Below are 16,271 nucleotides of genomic sequence, written 5' to 3' on the forward strand. Positions count from 1 at the left end.
CATTTCTTAACCATAAAATAACTACACTATCATTTACGTTATTTGCTTTTAGATTAATAACCACATCTTTACCACCAACGCCACTAACACCACCCGTTTCCGGCACCACCACCGTATTGTGCGGGTACCCATCTCGTATTATATGAATCAAACTGCCTTGGAAATGACCCCTCCTTTTTGGATCCGTAGGTCTCCGTTTGAAAACTTATAAAAGGGTTATAGAATAAATCCAAGAGACAAGAGTGCTGGTTAGCCCAGCCCAGCCCAAACGGTATAGGTAAGTAAACTAAGTAGGACCGGATAAGATAGCCCGAATATAAGTTATGTGTTTCGATCGACCAGTTCACAAACGAAACATAAAGGCAAGCGGAGGATAACATTCGGATAAAATAGCGACATGGCGGGTGGTATAGTAGGTCTTGTGGGTGGTGGCGGTGGCATATCCACCACAGCCGCCGGTGGTTTCCCTAATACGAATAGTAACATCAACCGTATGAGAACAACTTCCCCTAAGTATTTGGCAATCAAAATTCGGTGCATAGGATGGGTAAGCTTTGCTTTGATTTGCCAGGATTGATTATACACACACACACACACACACACACACATATATATATATATATATATATATATATATATGTATTTATATAAGTAGGAGTACCACTTTAATTGTAATTTGTGTTGTTTGTGATTGTGATAATGATAATGATGATGGTGAAGGGTAGGATCCAGAGGGGATATTGGGTCCACCGAGCACAGGCCATTTAGCCAGACGTGAATTCCAGAGACGCCTCGAGAAAGACTCCGAGGCTCGCGAAGAGTTTCAACGTCAACTCCAACAAGAAAAGGAACGTCGCCGTGCTTTGAGAATGGTTTAACTACACACTCTTCTTCTTCTTGATCTTACTTTTCATATACATACATAGGGGTTGGTTATCGTAAAACAAGTATTAAAATAAAACAAATAGGACAAGATCTTAACCCTTAGATAATTAGTAAAATTGATGCACGAAGATTCACGAAGGACACACATATATATTGATGCATAATGATGATTTTTATGATGCATTGTCATTTCCAGTGATGAGAAACCTATTATTTTATTTATTTTACTTTAATACTTGTTTTAGTTTACCTAGAACTTACATACATACACACTAGTTTATTATATATTTATATCTCTATATATATATATATATATATGGGAAAAGGGAATTTAAGGCTGTCCGGCACCTAAGCTTATGTGTCGAACCCCTCACATATTAATATTTTATTATTTCTTGTTTAATGAATAAATGCTTGAGTCTCCATGAATTTTATGGTTTAAAAAATTAGTATGTGAGTGATGCACACCTAAGCTTAGATACCCGACAAACTTATATTACCATCCCCTGATATATATATATACATATATATATATATAAATATATATATGGTTTTTATTAACAGAAAATATAAAAATATAAAAAAATTAAAAAACCACACTAAAAAGGAGATGAGGGAGGGAAACTAGTGGTTCTCACGGTTCTTATCCTTAAATTGGTTCTCACATAACCCTACCCTATAGTATATCATAGGGTTTTTTTAATTTTTTTATATTTTTATATTTTCTGTTAATAAAAACCCATTCCACAAAAAAAAGTATTTAAAAAAAATCATATGAGTTGCGTACTTACATGTTGAAAACGTATGGATACGGTACCGGTGTTGCCCTTATCCGTTCTAAAGGGGTTGTCACCCGACACATATGAAAATAGTATGGATTTGATGGGCGACGATCCAAGATATGGGGGCGGTTGGATACGGTACGGGCGTAGCCTTTAACTCTAAGGGCAAAGCCCATAGAGATGATTTTTGAGTGGTTTTCACGATTCTCACAATTATTATGGTTATCACTTGATACTTCACGTATATTCCATTTAATACAACATCTCAGGAGTTGGTTAGTTATAACTAATATGTTTTAATTAATAAAATTAGTAATTTCTATCTACATTGTTTGGTTATATACACATTATATATATAGTCTAGGCGTGTTCCAGAGAGTCATGCAGAGTTGGTTGAATATTTTCTTGATACCGAAGCTCAAGAACTTGAACTAGAGATTGCTAGAATGAGGCTTAAGTAAGTTCCTATTTAATTTCATATTTATTTATTTGTTAGTTGTTTTGTATATATGTTTGTTTTACCAAATATTGTTAATACTAGAGTACATATTTGTTAGTTATTTTGAAGTTAAGTTGAATGTAGTATATGGAAGAAAACCTCCGTCTTTGACTTTAAACAATGAAGAGATATGATTGAGGTTGTATGTGTATGAGAAATGAATAACCACCCACTACATAAACATAAAGTAATTAGCATATGAAAAAAAAATTAACAACAATTTAGTTACTATTAAAACATCTGGTACATCCTTGATGACCCATTATCCTCATGTTTTTTTGTTCTCAATATACAAAGTCCTTGAACTCAGTCAAACTAGAATACCAAGTTATTCATACAAACTAAATTACTATAGTAATTATTATTAACGAGCATGGTACCGCTTGTTGCGACGGATATCATGGACGGTGGTGGCCGGGGTGTTGGTGACGATGGACGACGACAGTGATTATTGACGGAAATAAAGGGTGTGTGTGTTGTTTTGGTATATAGAAAGAAAGAATATTTTGTGTGTGTGTTGTTTTGGCAGAGAGAGAGAGAGAATGGGGATATTTTGATTTGTTTTAAGAGGAAGGGTAAATTGGTAATTTTCCATGTCCCAAAAATTCTAAATTTTTAACACTACCCATATAATTTTTATAAGGTCATATAGATAAAACCAGTTATCAAGATTTAACACGACACTATATATATATGCTTTATTTTAATATAAAGACCCCATGTTAAAAGGCCATAAGTATTGAAACACAATTTTATAACTTATACTTGGAAAACTACGACCATTGTTTGCGAAAAATCAAAATGTTCCAAATCTAGAAACGACACTTGGAATGTTCTTAAAATGATGTAAATAGACTAGTATCCAAGCTTTAGGACTTGAAAAGGTCAAGCGAACACTCGGGAAAAATTAAGGTTCATGTCGTAGAGAAAGCAAGGACTTTATTCCCTAGCGATAGCATAACAAGTTGGGTCTAGGGATGGCAAAAAAAACTGTATCCGTTGGGGAAACCTGAAACCCGATAATTTTGGGATGGCTCCGGGTAAGCGGGTCTAGGGCCGGGTATGGGGATAGTTTTAAATTTTTTTGGGGGTCTAGGTCCGGGACGGTTTTAGATGAAAACCCGCATACCCGCCCGTATACCCAAAACCCGCCCCGAACCCATATACCCGACCCGTAATATAAAAACGTTATAATTTATAGGATACAATCTGATCATTTCTATGATAGTATATAGAGCACACGAGACATAATTTACATGAATAAAATAGTATTTGGAAGTTGCATTTTAATTAATTCTATACAATTCATGAAATGTACAAAGGGCCACAATTTTTGAAATTAACGTATGGGAGGTTTTGTGCTAACATAGTTCACTATTTCTTTCCTATAAACGTTACAAATAGGAATGTAAACAACATGAAATTACCTACGACTCGTAAACAACATCGCAAAACATAATTTTAAAAAATAATGAATGGATCCCTGATTACCTGCGGGGAAACCCGTTACCCGACAGTTAGTAAGTAAACGGGACCCATCGGGTCTGTGCCGGGTTTGGGACGGGGAATTCTATTCGGGTCCGGGATTACCTAAACCCAGACCATACCCGGCCCGTTGACATCCTTAGCAGGGTCCGGTGACAACATTGGTATTTGGTGGTTGGTTCCGGTTGGTTGTTCACTAGCAATTTTTGCGAAAAGATCTAACTGCTTAGTGAATGATGCATCGGACTCAGAAGCGGGACCACTAGTGTCTTTCTGCGGGTCCCATATAGAACTGAGTTCTGATGCCGAGGATTCAGATAAGATAATTTCCAGCTTCGAGGACAGAGGAGTGCGACCTTTGCAGTTTGCAAGAGTCACGCTCTGTGACACAGCGGCCGCATTCTGTGTCTCGGAAGGTCGCACTCCGCACTACACTCCAAAAACATCATTTTTGACGTTTTTCAACATTTCGACTCAATTCCAAACTTTCCATTACCCTTCACTTATAGAAATAAGACAAAATTAATAAACATTCCAAAAGCTTTCAAATGTTCAAAAATGAGTTTCACAACGAAACGGGTCATTTATCCAATTTGCCAATCGTTTCAAAGTTAACTTTTACATAAAGATTCCAAAGACCATATGACACAACAAGATACTGAAATTTACACACATTAATCATTCCCAAATAATAAACTTTGTACCAAGAGCCACGTACGAGGTGAGATCACTAGGTTTCCACCAAAAGTGTCATTTACCGCAAAATGGCAAGCTACCTTCAATGCACTAGCTTTACTTCCAAATCCTTACTATCAATCACTTGTTCCCACTTCCGGAATCTATTTTAAGGGTAAACACTAAAAGAATAAGCAAATGCGTAGTGAATTTATCTGCATACAATTATACACACGAAGTAGGGCAAAAAACAAAGGACTATCACATGTAGCCAAGGGTACCATCATACCATTATTTGCATGCTCACCTTTGCTCTAACAAATTATACATGGTTCCATATACGCTAAACAATATACTTAAGAGGTTATTAGACCTGACACTCATACGCCACAATGCGTAAAACAATAACAAAGAGAGGTTCTTAGGCCTTGTCCACTACTTAGGCTAAAATGCCGAATGGATTACCACACACAGAATCCACCGTCATATGGTAATCTACCCTACGCACATATAAAACTATCTAGTCATAAACACCAATCACAATACGCAAATAGGGCCATATTTCACATACAAAGCTATCTAGTTATAAACATTAATCTTACTATCATTCTTTTACCCATTTGTTTCCCATTATAACATTGAGTTGTTTCTTTTCAAAATCTCATTTAACCACCAAAATGTGGCCATGCCATCTTATTACTTGAAATTGCCAAATCCTTATTCCATAAGGGTCACCAACAACTCTTATCAAGACATTAACGTCAAACTATGATACTAAACCAAAGTACAAGTAGAGATTGGGAACGAATTAACAAAATCATCATCCCACCCAAAATCCCCAAATTAGATGATTGCATGAACCCTAAATCCATTATTAACAAAACAATCAAAGTTAGCATTTTCACCTTAAGAACAATGTATCAGAATTAGATTGGAAATCACAATTTCTTTTCTTTTTTCCTTGCTAAATTCGGCACCCATACACTCTCTCCAAGCTTGAATAATTTTCTAGTTAATTGAATTGGAAAGATGAATGGAAGAGATAACCCCCCACACACACTTGAATAATGTAGATGAAAATTGAAGAAGATTGTAGGTGAGAATGGTTGGAGTGGAAGAATGACTCAAACAAAAAGGGGGTGCGATGGAAATTCTCTGCCAAGCCAGGACTTTCTTTAAATTTTAAAGGGAATTATACCCGCTAACCACTATGGTTCCAATTAATTTACTCCCGAATCTAATAACAAAATACTATTATTTTAATGTCAAAACTATTATAGAATTTTAATTTTATTTACCTTTTTATATATTTGTGGTGTTACAGTTGTCCTGAATCTGGTATCCAAAACACAACCCTGCCATTTTGACACTCCCCAATTCCGGTCTCTGAAATTCTAAGTGTACATGCTTTGTATAAATTCCTACTGTAGATTTCTTGTAACCATAGGCAGTTAAATGTGTTGACTAACTACTTAAAATTACACTAGCCTTGCATTATCTAATTAAATCTGAATATCAACAAGCCGATATTGCTAACATTTAAATTTACACTAGCCTTGCACTGCACCGGTCAAATTTAAAAGACGTCGAGTTGATCATCAGATTCTGGTTACGAATAAATAATGGCGGCGTGGTAACTATGTCAATCCGGTTATGTTACACGCCTTGGTTGATTTTTTTTAAATGATTAAGTAGATAACGAAGCCGAAAGTTTAATGGACATAGCTTCAGATGATGTGTATCCAACTTTCAAATATTCAGAATTCTCATATCGTGCACATGTAACTTTCAAATATTCTTATTCTATGTATACATGCAATAGCGTTTGTATAATCCACCACTTGACCTCCTTACAAGTTTCCATGCCAGCAAAGCTAATATCAGATACATACAGATCAATATTTCAAAGTTGAATATAATTGAAGTGTTCTACCTTGGATACATACGATAGAGTTTGAACAAAAGTTGAATATATCTCAAAATAACTTGATGGTATTGACTTAAGAATTATTTGATGTATGGGAAGGGTACTAAGCAAGCTTGTGGAAAGTGTGTCCAAGAAGTTTGTTGAAGTGTGCTAAAGAAGCTTGGTGTATATAAAAAGTGGGTTGATTAAACTTTACAAAGTGTGTTGTGTAAGCTTGACATAGCCCACACACACATGTATATATATTTTTATCAATAAACTTGTAACAGCTTTTGTGTGGGCAATGAGACACAAGGTGATTGTGAGAGGTTGGTGGCTTGGTTTAACTAACCAAGAAATCTTGGCAAGCCCTAGAGGAGCCGTATGAGGCGGAAGCTCCACATACGTTTTTTAAACCGAGCCTTCCAGCAATGGGGTTTAAGGACCGATAAGATGATTTATGTTTGGGGTATGTTTCGTGGGCGTGGCTTCCTCATCCTTGTCCAGTAAAGGATCAAACCTATGGGACTTTAGGAATAAAAAAAGAGAGGGAAAGTTTACATATTTACAAAATACCGTCTCAATTTATCCTATTTCATTTGATTAGGGATTACAACAATATTGAGAGGAAACTAGTGAGGGTTTGAGTGGAACAGAGGAGGGTTGCTCTCTTATCTGTAGAAGATAAGGCGAAGTCTTAGGAGCCGTTTAGTTCGTGGAATGGAATGGAATTGGATTTGAAAATATATCACCTTCAAAATTGTTCTAAGTTGGGTAATAAGGAATTTGAAATGGAATAAGTTCCTTTAATCAATAGAGTTTTGTATTATTTCAACGTTCCTTAGAAATCCTTTGTTTCCATGAAAAAAAGTTAGTCCCAAATTTTGATAAAGTAATTCATTGCATTTAGATTCTTTCTTACCTAACTTAGAATGTTTTTTAGAACATTTATGAAGGTAAAAATTTCCAATTCCAATTTCGTTACATTTCATGAACCAAACGCCTCCTTAGTTTCATGGTGTAGGATTTGTTAATTTCAATGTATTGGTTGTGGTTGTAGGCTTAAGAGATTAGTCTATGTAATTGCAAAACTTTTTTCATATAGTGGAATATTTTCTCTTTGGAGGCCCGTGGGGTTTCACCATTTTTGGAGTTTCTACGTAAATTCTTGTGCTCATATATTTCTTTACCGTGTTTATCTTTTTTTGGGTTGTGCCTTACCCTTTTTTTTGCAAACTAGCAGAGATAATACTGCTGAAGTTAAATTACTCTATTTGACCATGGTCCATTACTTTGTACCTTTTCTAATGAGGAATATTTGTTCTGACTTTTTACATACCCATGTAGTGTTATATGTGTCCCTAACAAATTTTATGGTAGGCGAGCTACAATTATTAGTGCTGCGGTCAAATTTATAGTAACATTGATATTTTCAGGTTAACAGATGAATTTTTTACTCACTTAAAGTTTGAACTAGGACAACTTCGGTTTGCTGTTCAGAAAACAGAGGTTTGTTTTCTAGTTTTATTATATGACAATTTTTAACTTTTGTGGGTCTCCATGTTAATGTGAGTACCAATGATTTATGTATTGTAGGATATGGAAGACAGAGTTATTGAGTTGGAGGCTCTTCAAAAGGCTCTTCTTGAAGGGATAGGTAAAGATTTATATAATGATAATTGTTTGGAGTTCCTCCAGATATGGTTTTGGTGAACCCTTTAAAGTTTAAGTATTTTTCTGCAGCGGCGTATGATAAACTGCAAGCTAACATAGTGAAGGCAAAAGACAACCTGAACAAAATTTTTACATCAAAGGATGTGCAAGCAACTGTACGTGACTTGCAATAAGTGAAATCTGTTTCATTTCTCTTAAAAGTAACTTATTATAACAATACTAAAACTAATATTCATCAATCAGTTACTGGATATGGTGGAAAAGAATGAGATCAATAAATCTTTGTTGGCACTTCTTGATGAAAACATAGCAAGCGCTCTGAGGAATGACCAGGTAAAGGATGTTATTAAAGTAGAGTTAAATACTTTGGAGTAGAATTTTGATGAGAAATACATAATCAAACAACGGTAAAACCTTCACAAGCAAAGAAGCAAACTGTTCTAGTGATACGATAGACCAAATTATCAATTATAAATACTTGATCTTATTGTAATGGATGATTTTTTTTTTTTTGCCATTGTGCAGATAAAAGCAGCAGAGTACATGGACAAGATTCGCTCTGCTGTGCGCAAGTACTATACTGTCTAGTGTTGAGGTAGAGAATATGCAATATATTCTAATTGTCTATATAACTTCATGTGGTAGCTCTTTTGCGTGCTGCTATGACATGTTCATATAGCTATTTTTACCCTACAAGGTATGTTGTATTCAAAGATTCTGTTAATTATTACAAGTACCCCATGATTATTGTCCCTATTACACTAAACACTGTAGTCAATGTGCTGCTAGAACTAAAATATGCAAGTTGCTGTATTGATTATGTAGTGACCTAGAGTTCTATAATGATTTGCATAGCTCTTCGTGACCTTGGTCATTGATCCGGACCAGAATTAGTTACTACTTTGTCATACCATTAATTAAACAAAGCTTTAATTAGTAAGCCTTTGTTTGTTATTGATGGGATTGTGCTTGGCGTGGCAGAATTGCTGCTATATCTTGATGAGTAAACATTTTGATTCACAACTTCAGATTTAAATTCAAGCCAGATATCAATCTATTAGCATATAGGGAGATTATTATATTATCCTAACAATCTAGTTAAGTTTCATAGTTGTGCTTATCTTGTTCTGTCGTGATCTTGTGGCAACCTAACCTAGTTGACATTATTCTTCCTTAATTTCAGCAAGTATCATGTGGTGGTTGTAAAATTATTACTATTACCTGTTGAGAGAATCTTGATTATTTTACTTGTATTTCATCACAATCAACAAAATCTTAGCGCCACCTAGCTAGTTGTTTATATGTTTTTAAAAGAGTTTTCTAAGCTTGAAACTTTTTTTGGTAAATATTTTGAGTGGTTGGGAACAAGAAACGGGATTCATGACCTTGTCTTCCGGCCAGCAACCTAAACAAAAATATCTCAAGTTTATACAATGATATAATATTATATGTAGTTTACAACAAACGAAGCTTGGACTATGGAAAAAAAAATATAAAATAGATCAAATGAGAAGGTGTCTTAAGAGAGAATGTTTGTTTTTGATTTATTTTAGCTTGTTTTTTTGATTTTTTTCCTTTTTTTTAGTTATTTTTTCATCGTTTCTTTAGTCAACTATTTCATCAAAAAAAATTAAAAAGCTTTTAAAAAGTATTTTTTTCAAAGTGCGTTGCCCTTAAGCTATAGGCGAAGCCTCTCAGGCACATCCATGATGGTTATGGGCGAAGCTCGTTAGGTAGTTCACCTTATCACTTATTATCCCCTTGTGACTTATCATCTTTTATAACCTATTACTTCCGCTAGCTACTCTTTATTAATATTTTTAAAGACGAAGCCCGCATCATATCTTTATATGTATAGCTCACTAACAAGAATTATATTTAAATTTTTTTTTAATGGATTTAGTTAATCATAAAAAGAATAAAAAAAGTGAAATTTTTTTTAAAGAAGTTTAAAAAAAAACGAATCTTTTCTCCTTAAGAAACTTCTTTCTAGATCTTTACCTTTTATATGGGCATGGTACCCGCGCAATGCGGTAATGGTGGCGGAGATGACGGTCTAATGGTATCAGTGACGGTTTTATTGGTGGTGGTGTCAAGTGGTGTAGGTTGATGTAAAGGTGATAATGAAATATTTAAAAATATAAGGGCTTAAAGTGTTTTATCAAAATAAGAGTTTAGAGTATAAATTAATTCATTAAGGGTAAATTTGGTAATTTATAAAAGCTTTTTTCATAGTGGGTATTAATTAAGAACAATAAAGTACTTATGTATGTAACATTTGAGAAATTTTTTTATTTATAGGCAGTGAATATTTTATAAAGGAGTATAGAAAGTATATTAAAGTTGGAAATGTATCAAGGAATCTCGTGAACCTTCGACGTGCGTTGTCGCTTGTATATGTAAAGTAGGCTACTCAATACAGACACCTCTTGTTGACACCCAGTTTCGACTTCTAATTAACCAGTTGTAATTAATGAAATGATATGGTCACCTTCAAGTAGAACTGGAAAGCATTAAATCAACCTAAAATATTTTTAAAAATCATCCTAAAAGTATGAGATCACTAGAGAGCCGGACTACAGTCGTCATAATTATAAAACTTTATTGATTTTTAGACTATTTTTTTTAAGTTCATTTATAAATTACCAATTGTAATTACGTGAAACGACGATCTTTGACGATTTCTAGCTGTTAATTTCATGATGTATGTACAATTGACATGTCATATGTTCCTAGCTAGGCTGGTTTGTAATTCTTGGTAACACGACACCCCAAGCTACGGTTGTACTTATATATCTAGTGGTTAGAGACTTAATTGGACGGTTGACTTTGCTTAAGGTTGGTCACGAAGCTAAGTCAAACTTGTTCTATTCTAATGTACTTCAAATTATATGATCATACTACGGATGGATTGGTAAGTTTGACGCATATACCATGGTCTAGAATTTTTAAGCTTGACTCAAGTTAAGTGGTGGTGAACTAATTTGTCCTAAAGCTGATTAAGTAACTTAATAATGTCAGTCGAGTCTTGAGGTCATATATATAACACCCGAGCTTCCTATTAATTTTCAATCTTCCTACTTGACATCGATCTCTCATACTCATTGCTACAAAAAACTCAATCTTCCTATTAATTTTCAATCTCACGTACTCGGCCACCCATAGCTTCAAAAATCACTCTTAATCTACATATGGAAAATGTTTGCTTTTACTGCTTGCTACTTCTTTTAGTGAGCCTTGGTTGCACCTCATCCATTATTAGTGGCGCCACTGCCACTAGTGCACCCAACACCGCGGTAGACTTCATCAAAGCCTCCTGCAAAAGTACCCTGCATCCTGCCCTCTGTGTAACCTGTCTCTCTAGATATGCTGCTTCTATTCGGGAGAGTGATCACCACCTCGCCCAAGCAGCCATTTCAGTCAGCCTCAACCACGCCAAGTCAGCATCCGCTTTCATTTTGCGCATCCGTAGTAGTAGTAGTGGTGGATCAATGATAAAGCACAGAGAATACCAAGCCGTGAAAGACTGTGTGAGCACCATAGCCAACAGTGTTGCAAGTCTAAGCCGGTCGGTTCAGGAGTTTCAAAAGATTATGGCAGATGGTCAGGATTTCGAATGGCACATGAGCAACGTTGAAACTTGGGTCAGTTCAGCCCTTACCAACCAAAACATATGTGGCAGGGGATTTGCTAATTCCATGATGAATGGGCATGTGAAGGATATGGTCACCAAGAGGATGGTCTATGTTTCACAAGTCACTAGTAATGCTCTTGCTTTAGTCAACAGGTTTGCTGCAAGGCACAGAAGTTAATTAAGGCAATTCATTCATTATGCGGCCATAACTGTTGTCTATCATCATGTTTAAAACAAATTAATATAATACTCCTTCAAAGAGGCCTTGGAATTCTACTGTACTATATATAGATCGATAGTTAATTTGTATCTCCATACAGCTGGTTAGTCCAAAAACTGTAAAGGGTGTTTGGTTCCTGGAATTCTTTGGAATTCTTAGGAATTAAAATCTAAATTCCATTCATTTCCTTTGTTTTGTTGAGAAACAAATGGAATTGGACTTCAAAAAAATTTCATTAAATTCCTTAAATCATGAAATCTATAATTCCTTCACAAACTTGATGGAATGTTTAACCTTCCATGGAATTTATCCCTCTTTACCAAAATACCCTCTCAAAACTAAAATACCAACCTAAAAAGAGTTTCTTGATTTCAAGTCCCGCTGAATATTAGCTACCATCACCATGTTACTGTATTCCGGCTGCCGCTACTGCTTACCAAAATTCTGGCAGCCACTGTTGCTCAAGGACACAATGAAAATGCAGGTTGCTCAAGATTCATCATGTTCTTTTCTTCTACACTCCAATCCATTTCCAGATTTCTTCTTTCCTTCTAATCCTTTTCTTCCTCTTAAACACATAGATAGATAATTATGATTGAAATGAAAAACTTATTGCAAAACCCCTTCAATCCACTTTCCACCCTCCACCGTATCTCAGCTTCCATAAAATGCTCAAAAATCCAGTTCTTAGCAATATAAAAATCCACATGTCTATATATACACATATGGGAAAAGTGAATATAAGGCTGTCCTGCACCTAAGCTTAGGTGTAGAACCCCTAACATACTAATTTTTTTTAATATTTGTTGAATTTTAATTAAATCACATGTAGGCCCCTGATATTTATGGATTAAAAAAACAATATGTGAGTGTCTCACACCTAAACTTAGCTACCTATCAGGTTCATATTCCCATCCTCCTACACACATATGTATATATATATTTATATTATGTATTTATATTGATTTTATAATTTGAGTATAGGTAGGTAGATTGATATAGATGAAGTGATGGTGATTGAGGGGCTGATACGTGTAGGTTTAATCAAAGATTTATGCTAACAGCCTAACATTTGAACACCTGTTTCAATTCAAGAGAGGAAATATCGATCTTTGATGTGAGTTTGTTTTTTATGATGAATATGATATATGTGTTGTTTTGAATTTTGTACATGCCACTTGGTGTGTATGTAAGTATATGTATAGATGATTTCTGTTGGAAATTTTAAGTAATAACATAGAATATCCAAGTTAATAGATATGTTAAAAGGAGTTGAAAGAATAATTAACTAATGTGAGTGTGTCCCACATTGGTAGAAGAATAAACATTAAGTATGTTTATAAGGAGGAGTGTTGGAGGAATTATAATTCCTTATAAGGGGCTACACCCCAAGTGAGCTAGGAGGGTGCGAAGCACCCGACGCGCCCGCGCCCGGGACCGTGGGCGTGGGCGTGGGCGTAATGAGGCGTTTTAGTGGCGCACTTTGCACGCTCGCATCGCCGCTATTGAGCCGTCTTTATTTTTGGCTAGTTCAGTGTGGCTCGGTTATGGCTTACATGGCTCGATTATGGCTAAGTGTGATGGCTCAAGTGTTAGTGGTTGTGGCTTAAGTGGGATCCTTTGTTCCTGGTTTAACACCTGGAACAACACTTGCATTAGTTCAGCAAGTGACATCTGTTTTAATGTGTTGTTAACCTTCTTATGTTAACAGGTGTTTCCCACTTAACAAAATCTGATTTATATATGTTTTGTAACTGATCAGAATGATAATAACAAGAACACTAACACTTTCTCCATCCTGGATCATCTTCAATACTCTTTCTCTTTCACTCCACTTCAAGAAGTTCTTGAAGGTAAATTCTGGGTTGTGGTTGACTCCGGCAGTACTAACTGCTTTGGCTGTTGTACCCTGGGAAACTGACGGGTTCACTTGGGTGGCCCGAAATCAGTTTTAAGGGACCTTGGTTTAACCATATCCTCAGCCCGTTTTTGCCTTTCTTTCTTTTTCTGTTTTATTCTTTATTTTGCTTTCTTGTAATGTTTTGTACTACTTCCTTTACTTGTAATTTTGTTGTTGTAATTCAAATGTATCTTCAATAAAATTGTTGTTTTCTTGAATGGTGTACTAACAATCTTAAAACTGACTTCCTTTCTTCACCATTCTGTTAATTCGAATTACAGAAATATGTTTTTTCCAAAACTTTATTATATACTTTTCTGTAAAGTTATTCATTTAAATTAGTCTTTACTTTCTGCAAGTTTTTTTTGTAAAACTTTGATTGTTCTATTTCAGAAATGGCTACTGAAATGAACTCTTCTACTAATGGAACTACTTCTTCTACCACCACCAACACCGTTGGTGCAAATGTTTCTCAATCTGTAGGACTTACTGTCTCTACAAGCATGGGACCTTTAGTAGGAACCCAAGCTGCCCAAACTATGGCCAACCACTGTGAAAAACCAGAAAAGTTTTCTGGAAACAACTTCAAGATGTGGCAACAAAAGATGTTGTTCTATTTGACCACTTTGAATCTTGCGAGATTCCTAACTGAAACAGCACCTCAAATTCCTGAAGGTTCTACTGATGCTCAATCAGTAAGTGTTGTTGATGCTTGGAAGCATTCTGAATATCTATGCCGAAACTATGTGTTAAATGGTCTAGTTGATTCACTGTATAATGTATTTTGCAAAATAACAACTGCAAAAGATTTATGGGAATCTTTGCAAAAGAAATACAAAACCGAAGATGCCGGAACTAAAAAGTTCATAGTTGCAAGGTTTTTAGAGTTTAAAATGGTTGACTCTAAAACTGTTATGGCACAGGTTGAAGAATTGCAAATCATAATCAGTGAAATCTTATCAGAAGGAATGGTTCTTGGTGAAACATTTCAAGTTGCTTCCATGATTGAAAAGTTGCCCCCAAGTTGGTTGGATTTTAAAAATTACCTTAAGCATAAGCGAAAGCAAATGACAGTTGAAGAGCTTGTTGTTCGTCTTCGAATTGAGGAAGACAATAGAGGTGCTCAAAATGGTGGTCATATTGAAGGTCTTGCTAAGGCCAACTTTGTTGAACATGGACAAAGTTCCAAAGGAAAAGGTAATTTCAAGGGTAAAGGGAAAGGTCCTATTAAGAAGAACAAGGGAAAAAGGATGGATTTGAGTCCAAAGAATGGTGGTGTGAAGAAGAAGGTTAGTTTGTTCAAAGGGAAGTGTTACAATTGTGGTGAATCTGGTCACCGAGCTGATCAATGCAAGAATCCAAGGAAGGAAAGGGCAAATATGATCGTAGATGACATGGCTCTTGTTGCTATGATTTCTGACCTCACGGCTAAGTTGGAAGAGGTCAATATTACCACCGATGGAATCAAAGGATGGTGGGTTGATACGGGTGCAACCCGTCATGTGTGTCCGGATAAGACTATGTTCCATAACTTGAAAGAAATATCCGGTGAAGAAAAGTTGTATATGGGAAATGCCGCCACCGCCGATATCAAGGGTGAAGGCGATGTGATCCTCAAGTGGACTTCGGGGAGAGAGCTCAAGTTAACCAATGTGTTGTATGTTCCCGAATTGCGCAAGAGTCTTGTGTCAGGTTGGTTGCTTAACAAGAATGGGTTTCGTTTAGTGTTTGAAAGTGATAAGTTTGTGTTAACTAAACGTGGTTTGTATGTTGGTCAAGGTTATGCCCTTAATGGGATGTTTAAGCTCAATGTTGTACCTATTAAGCAAGTGAATGAAAATGCTTCTACTTCCGCTTATTTGATTGAGTCTTCTAATATTTGGCATAATCGTCTTGGACATGTGAATTTTAATTCAATGTGTGTTTAATTAAGTTAAATTGTATACCATCTTTTAACATTGATTCTAATTCTAAATGTCCAACTTGTGTTGAAGCTAAACAAACCACGAAATCTTTCAAATCTATTGAACGAAACACCGAGCCACTTGATTTAATCCATACCGATGTATGTGATTTTAGATCGATTCCCACTCGAGGTGGTATCAAATATTTCATTACATTTATTGATGATTGTACAAGATATTGCTATGTATACTTACTAAAGAGCAAGAATGAAGCAATAGATAAGTTTATCTTGTACAAAAATGAAGTTGAGAATCAACTCAACAAAAAGATTAAAAGATTAAGGAGCGATAGAGGAGGTGAATATGTTTCTCCATTTGCTGAAATTTGTGCTCAAAATGGTATTATCCATGAGCAAACAGCACCTTATACCCCACAACAAAATGGCATTGCTGAAAGGAAAAATCGAACTCTTAAAGAAATGATGAATGCCATGTTAATAAGCTCGGGCTTAAGACAAGATATGTGGGGAGATGCAGTTTTATCGAAAAACTATCTTTTGAACAAGATACCTTTCAAGAAAAAGGATGTTACACCTTATGAGTTATGGTTTAATAGAAAACCATCCTATAAGTTCTTGAAAGTGTGGGGGTGTTTAGCAAAGGTGGTGGTTCCACCACCTAAAATTCAAAAGATAGGACCAAAAACT

At 35.5% G+C, this 16,271-nt stretch overlaps 2 protein-coding genes across 2 annotated transcripts; both read left to right on the plus strand.

Moving 5' to 3' along the window:
- The first annotated feature begins 340 nt into the window (after nt 1-340).
- On the plus strand, nt 341-8,672 carry LOC122610029. The gene is made up of 8 exons (XM_043783000.1): nt 341-547; nt 726-872; nt 2,027-2,124; nt 7,669-7,741; nt 7,829-7,889; nt 7,976-8,061; nt 8,150-8,239; nt 8,432-8,672. The coding sequence occupies exons 1-8, from the start codon at nt 398-400 to the stop codon at nt 8,492-8,494; spliced, it is 768 nt and encodes a 255-aa protein (XP_043638935.1). The 5' UTR covers nt 341-397; the 3' UTR covers nt 8,495-8,672.
- Nucleotides 8,673-10,998: 2,326 nt separating this feature from the next.
- Nucleotides 10,999-11,845, plus strand: LOC122580465 (pectinesterase inhibitor 11-like). Its single transcript, XM_043752735.1, has one exon. The coding sequence runs from the start codon at nt 11,098-11,100 to the stop codon at nt 11,716-11,718; it is 621 nt and encodes a 206-aa protein (XP_043608670.1). The 5' UTR covers nt 10,999-11,097; the 3' UTR covers nt 11,719-11,845.
- Nucleotides 11,846-16,271: the final 4,426 nt, after the last annotated feature.

The sequence above is a fragment of the Erigeron canadensis genome, chromosome 8, assembly GCF_010389155.1.
Source record: "Erigeron canadensis isolate Cc75 chromosome 8, C_canadensis_v1, whole genome shotgun sequence".
NCBI classification, from domain to species: Eukaryota; Viridiplantae; Streptophyta; class Magnoliopsida; order Asterales; family Asteraceae; genus Erigeron; species Erigeron canadensis.

Coding starts and splice junctions, on each gene's coding strand:
- LOC122610029 (XM_043783000.1), top strand. CDS start 398: ATGGCGGGTGGTATAGTAGGTCTTGTGGGTGGTGGCGGTGGCATATCC. Junction 2,125..7,668: donor ATTGCTAGAATGAGGCTTAA/GTAAGTTCCTAT, acceptor TGATATTTTCAG/GTTAACAGATGAATTTTTTA. Junction 7,742..7,828: donor TTGCTGTTCAGAAAACAGAG/GTTTGTTTTCTA, acceptor TATGTATTGTAG/GATATGGAAGACAGAGTTAT.
- LOC122580465 (XM_043752735.1), top strand. CDS start 11,098: ATGGAAAATGTTTGCTTTTACTGCTTGCTACTTCTTTTAGTGAGCCTT.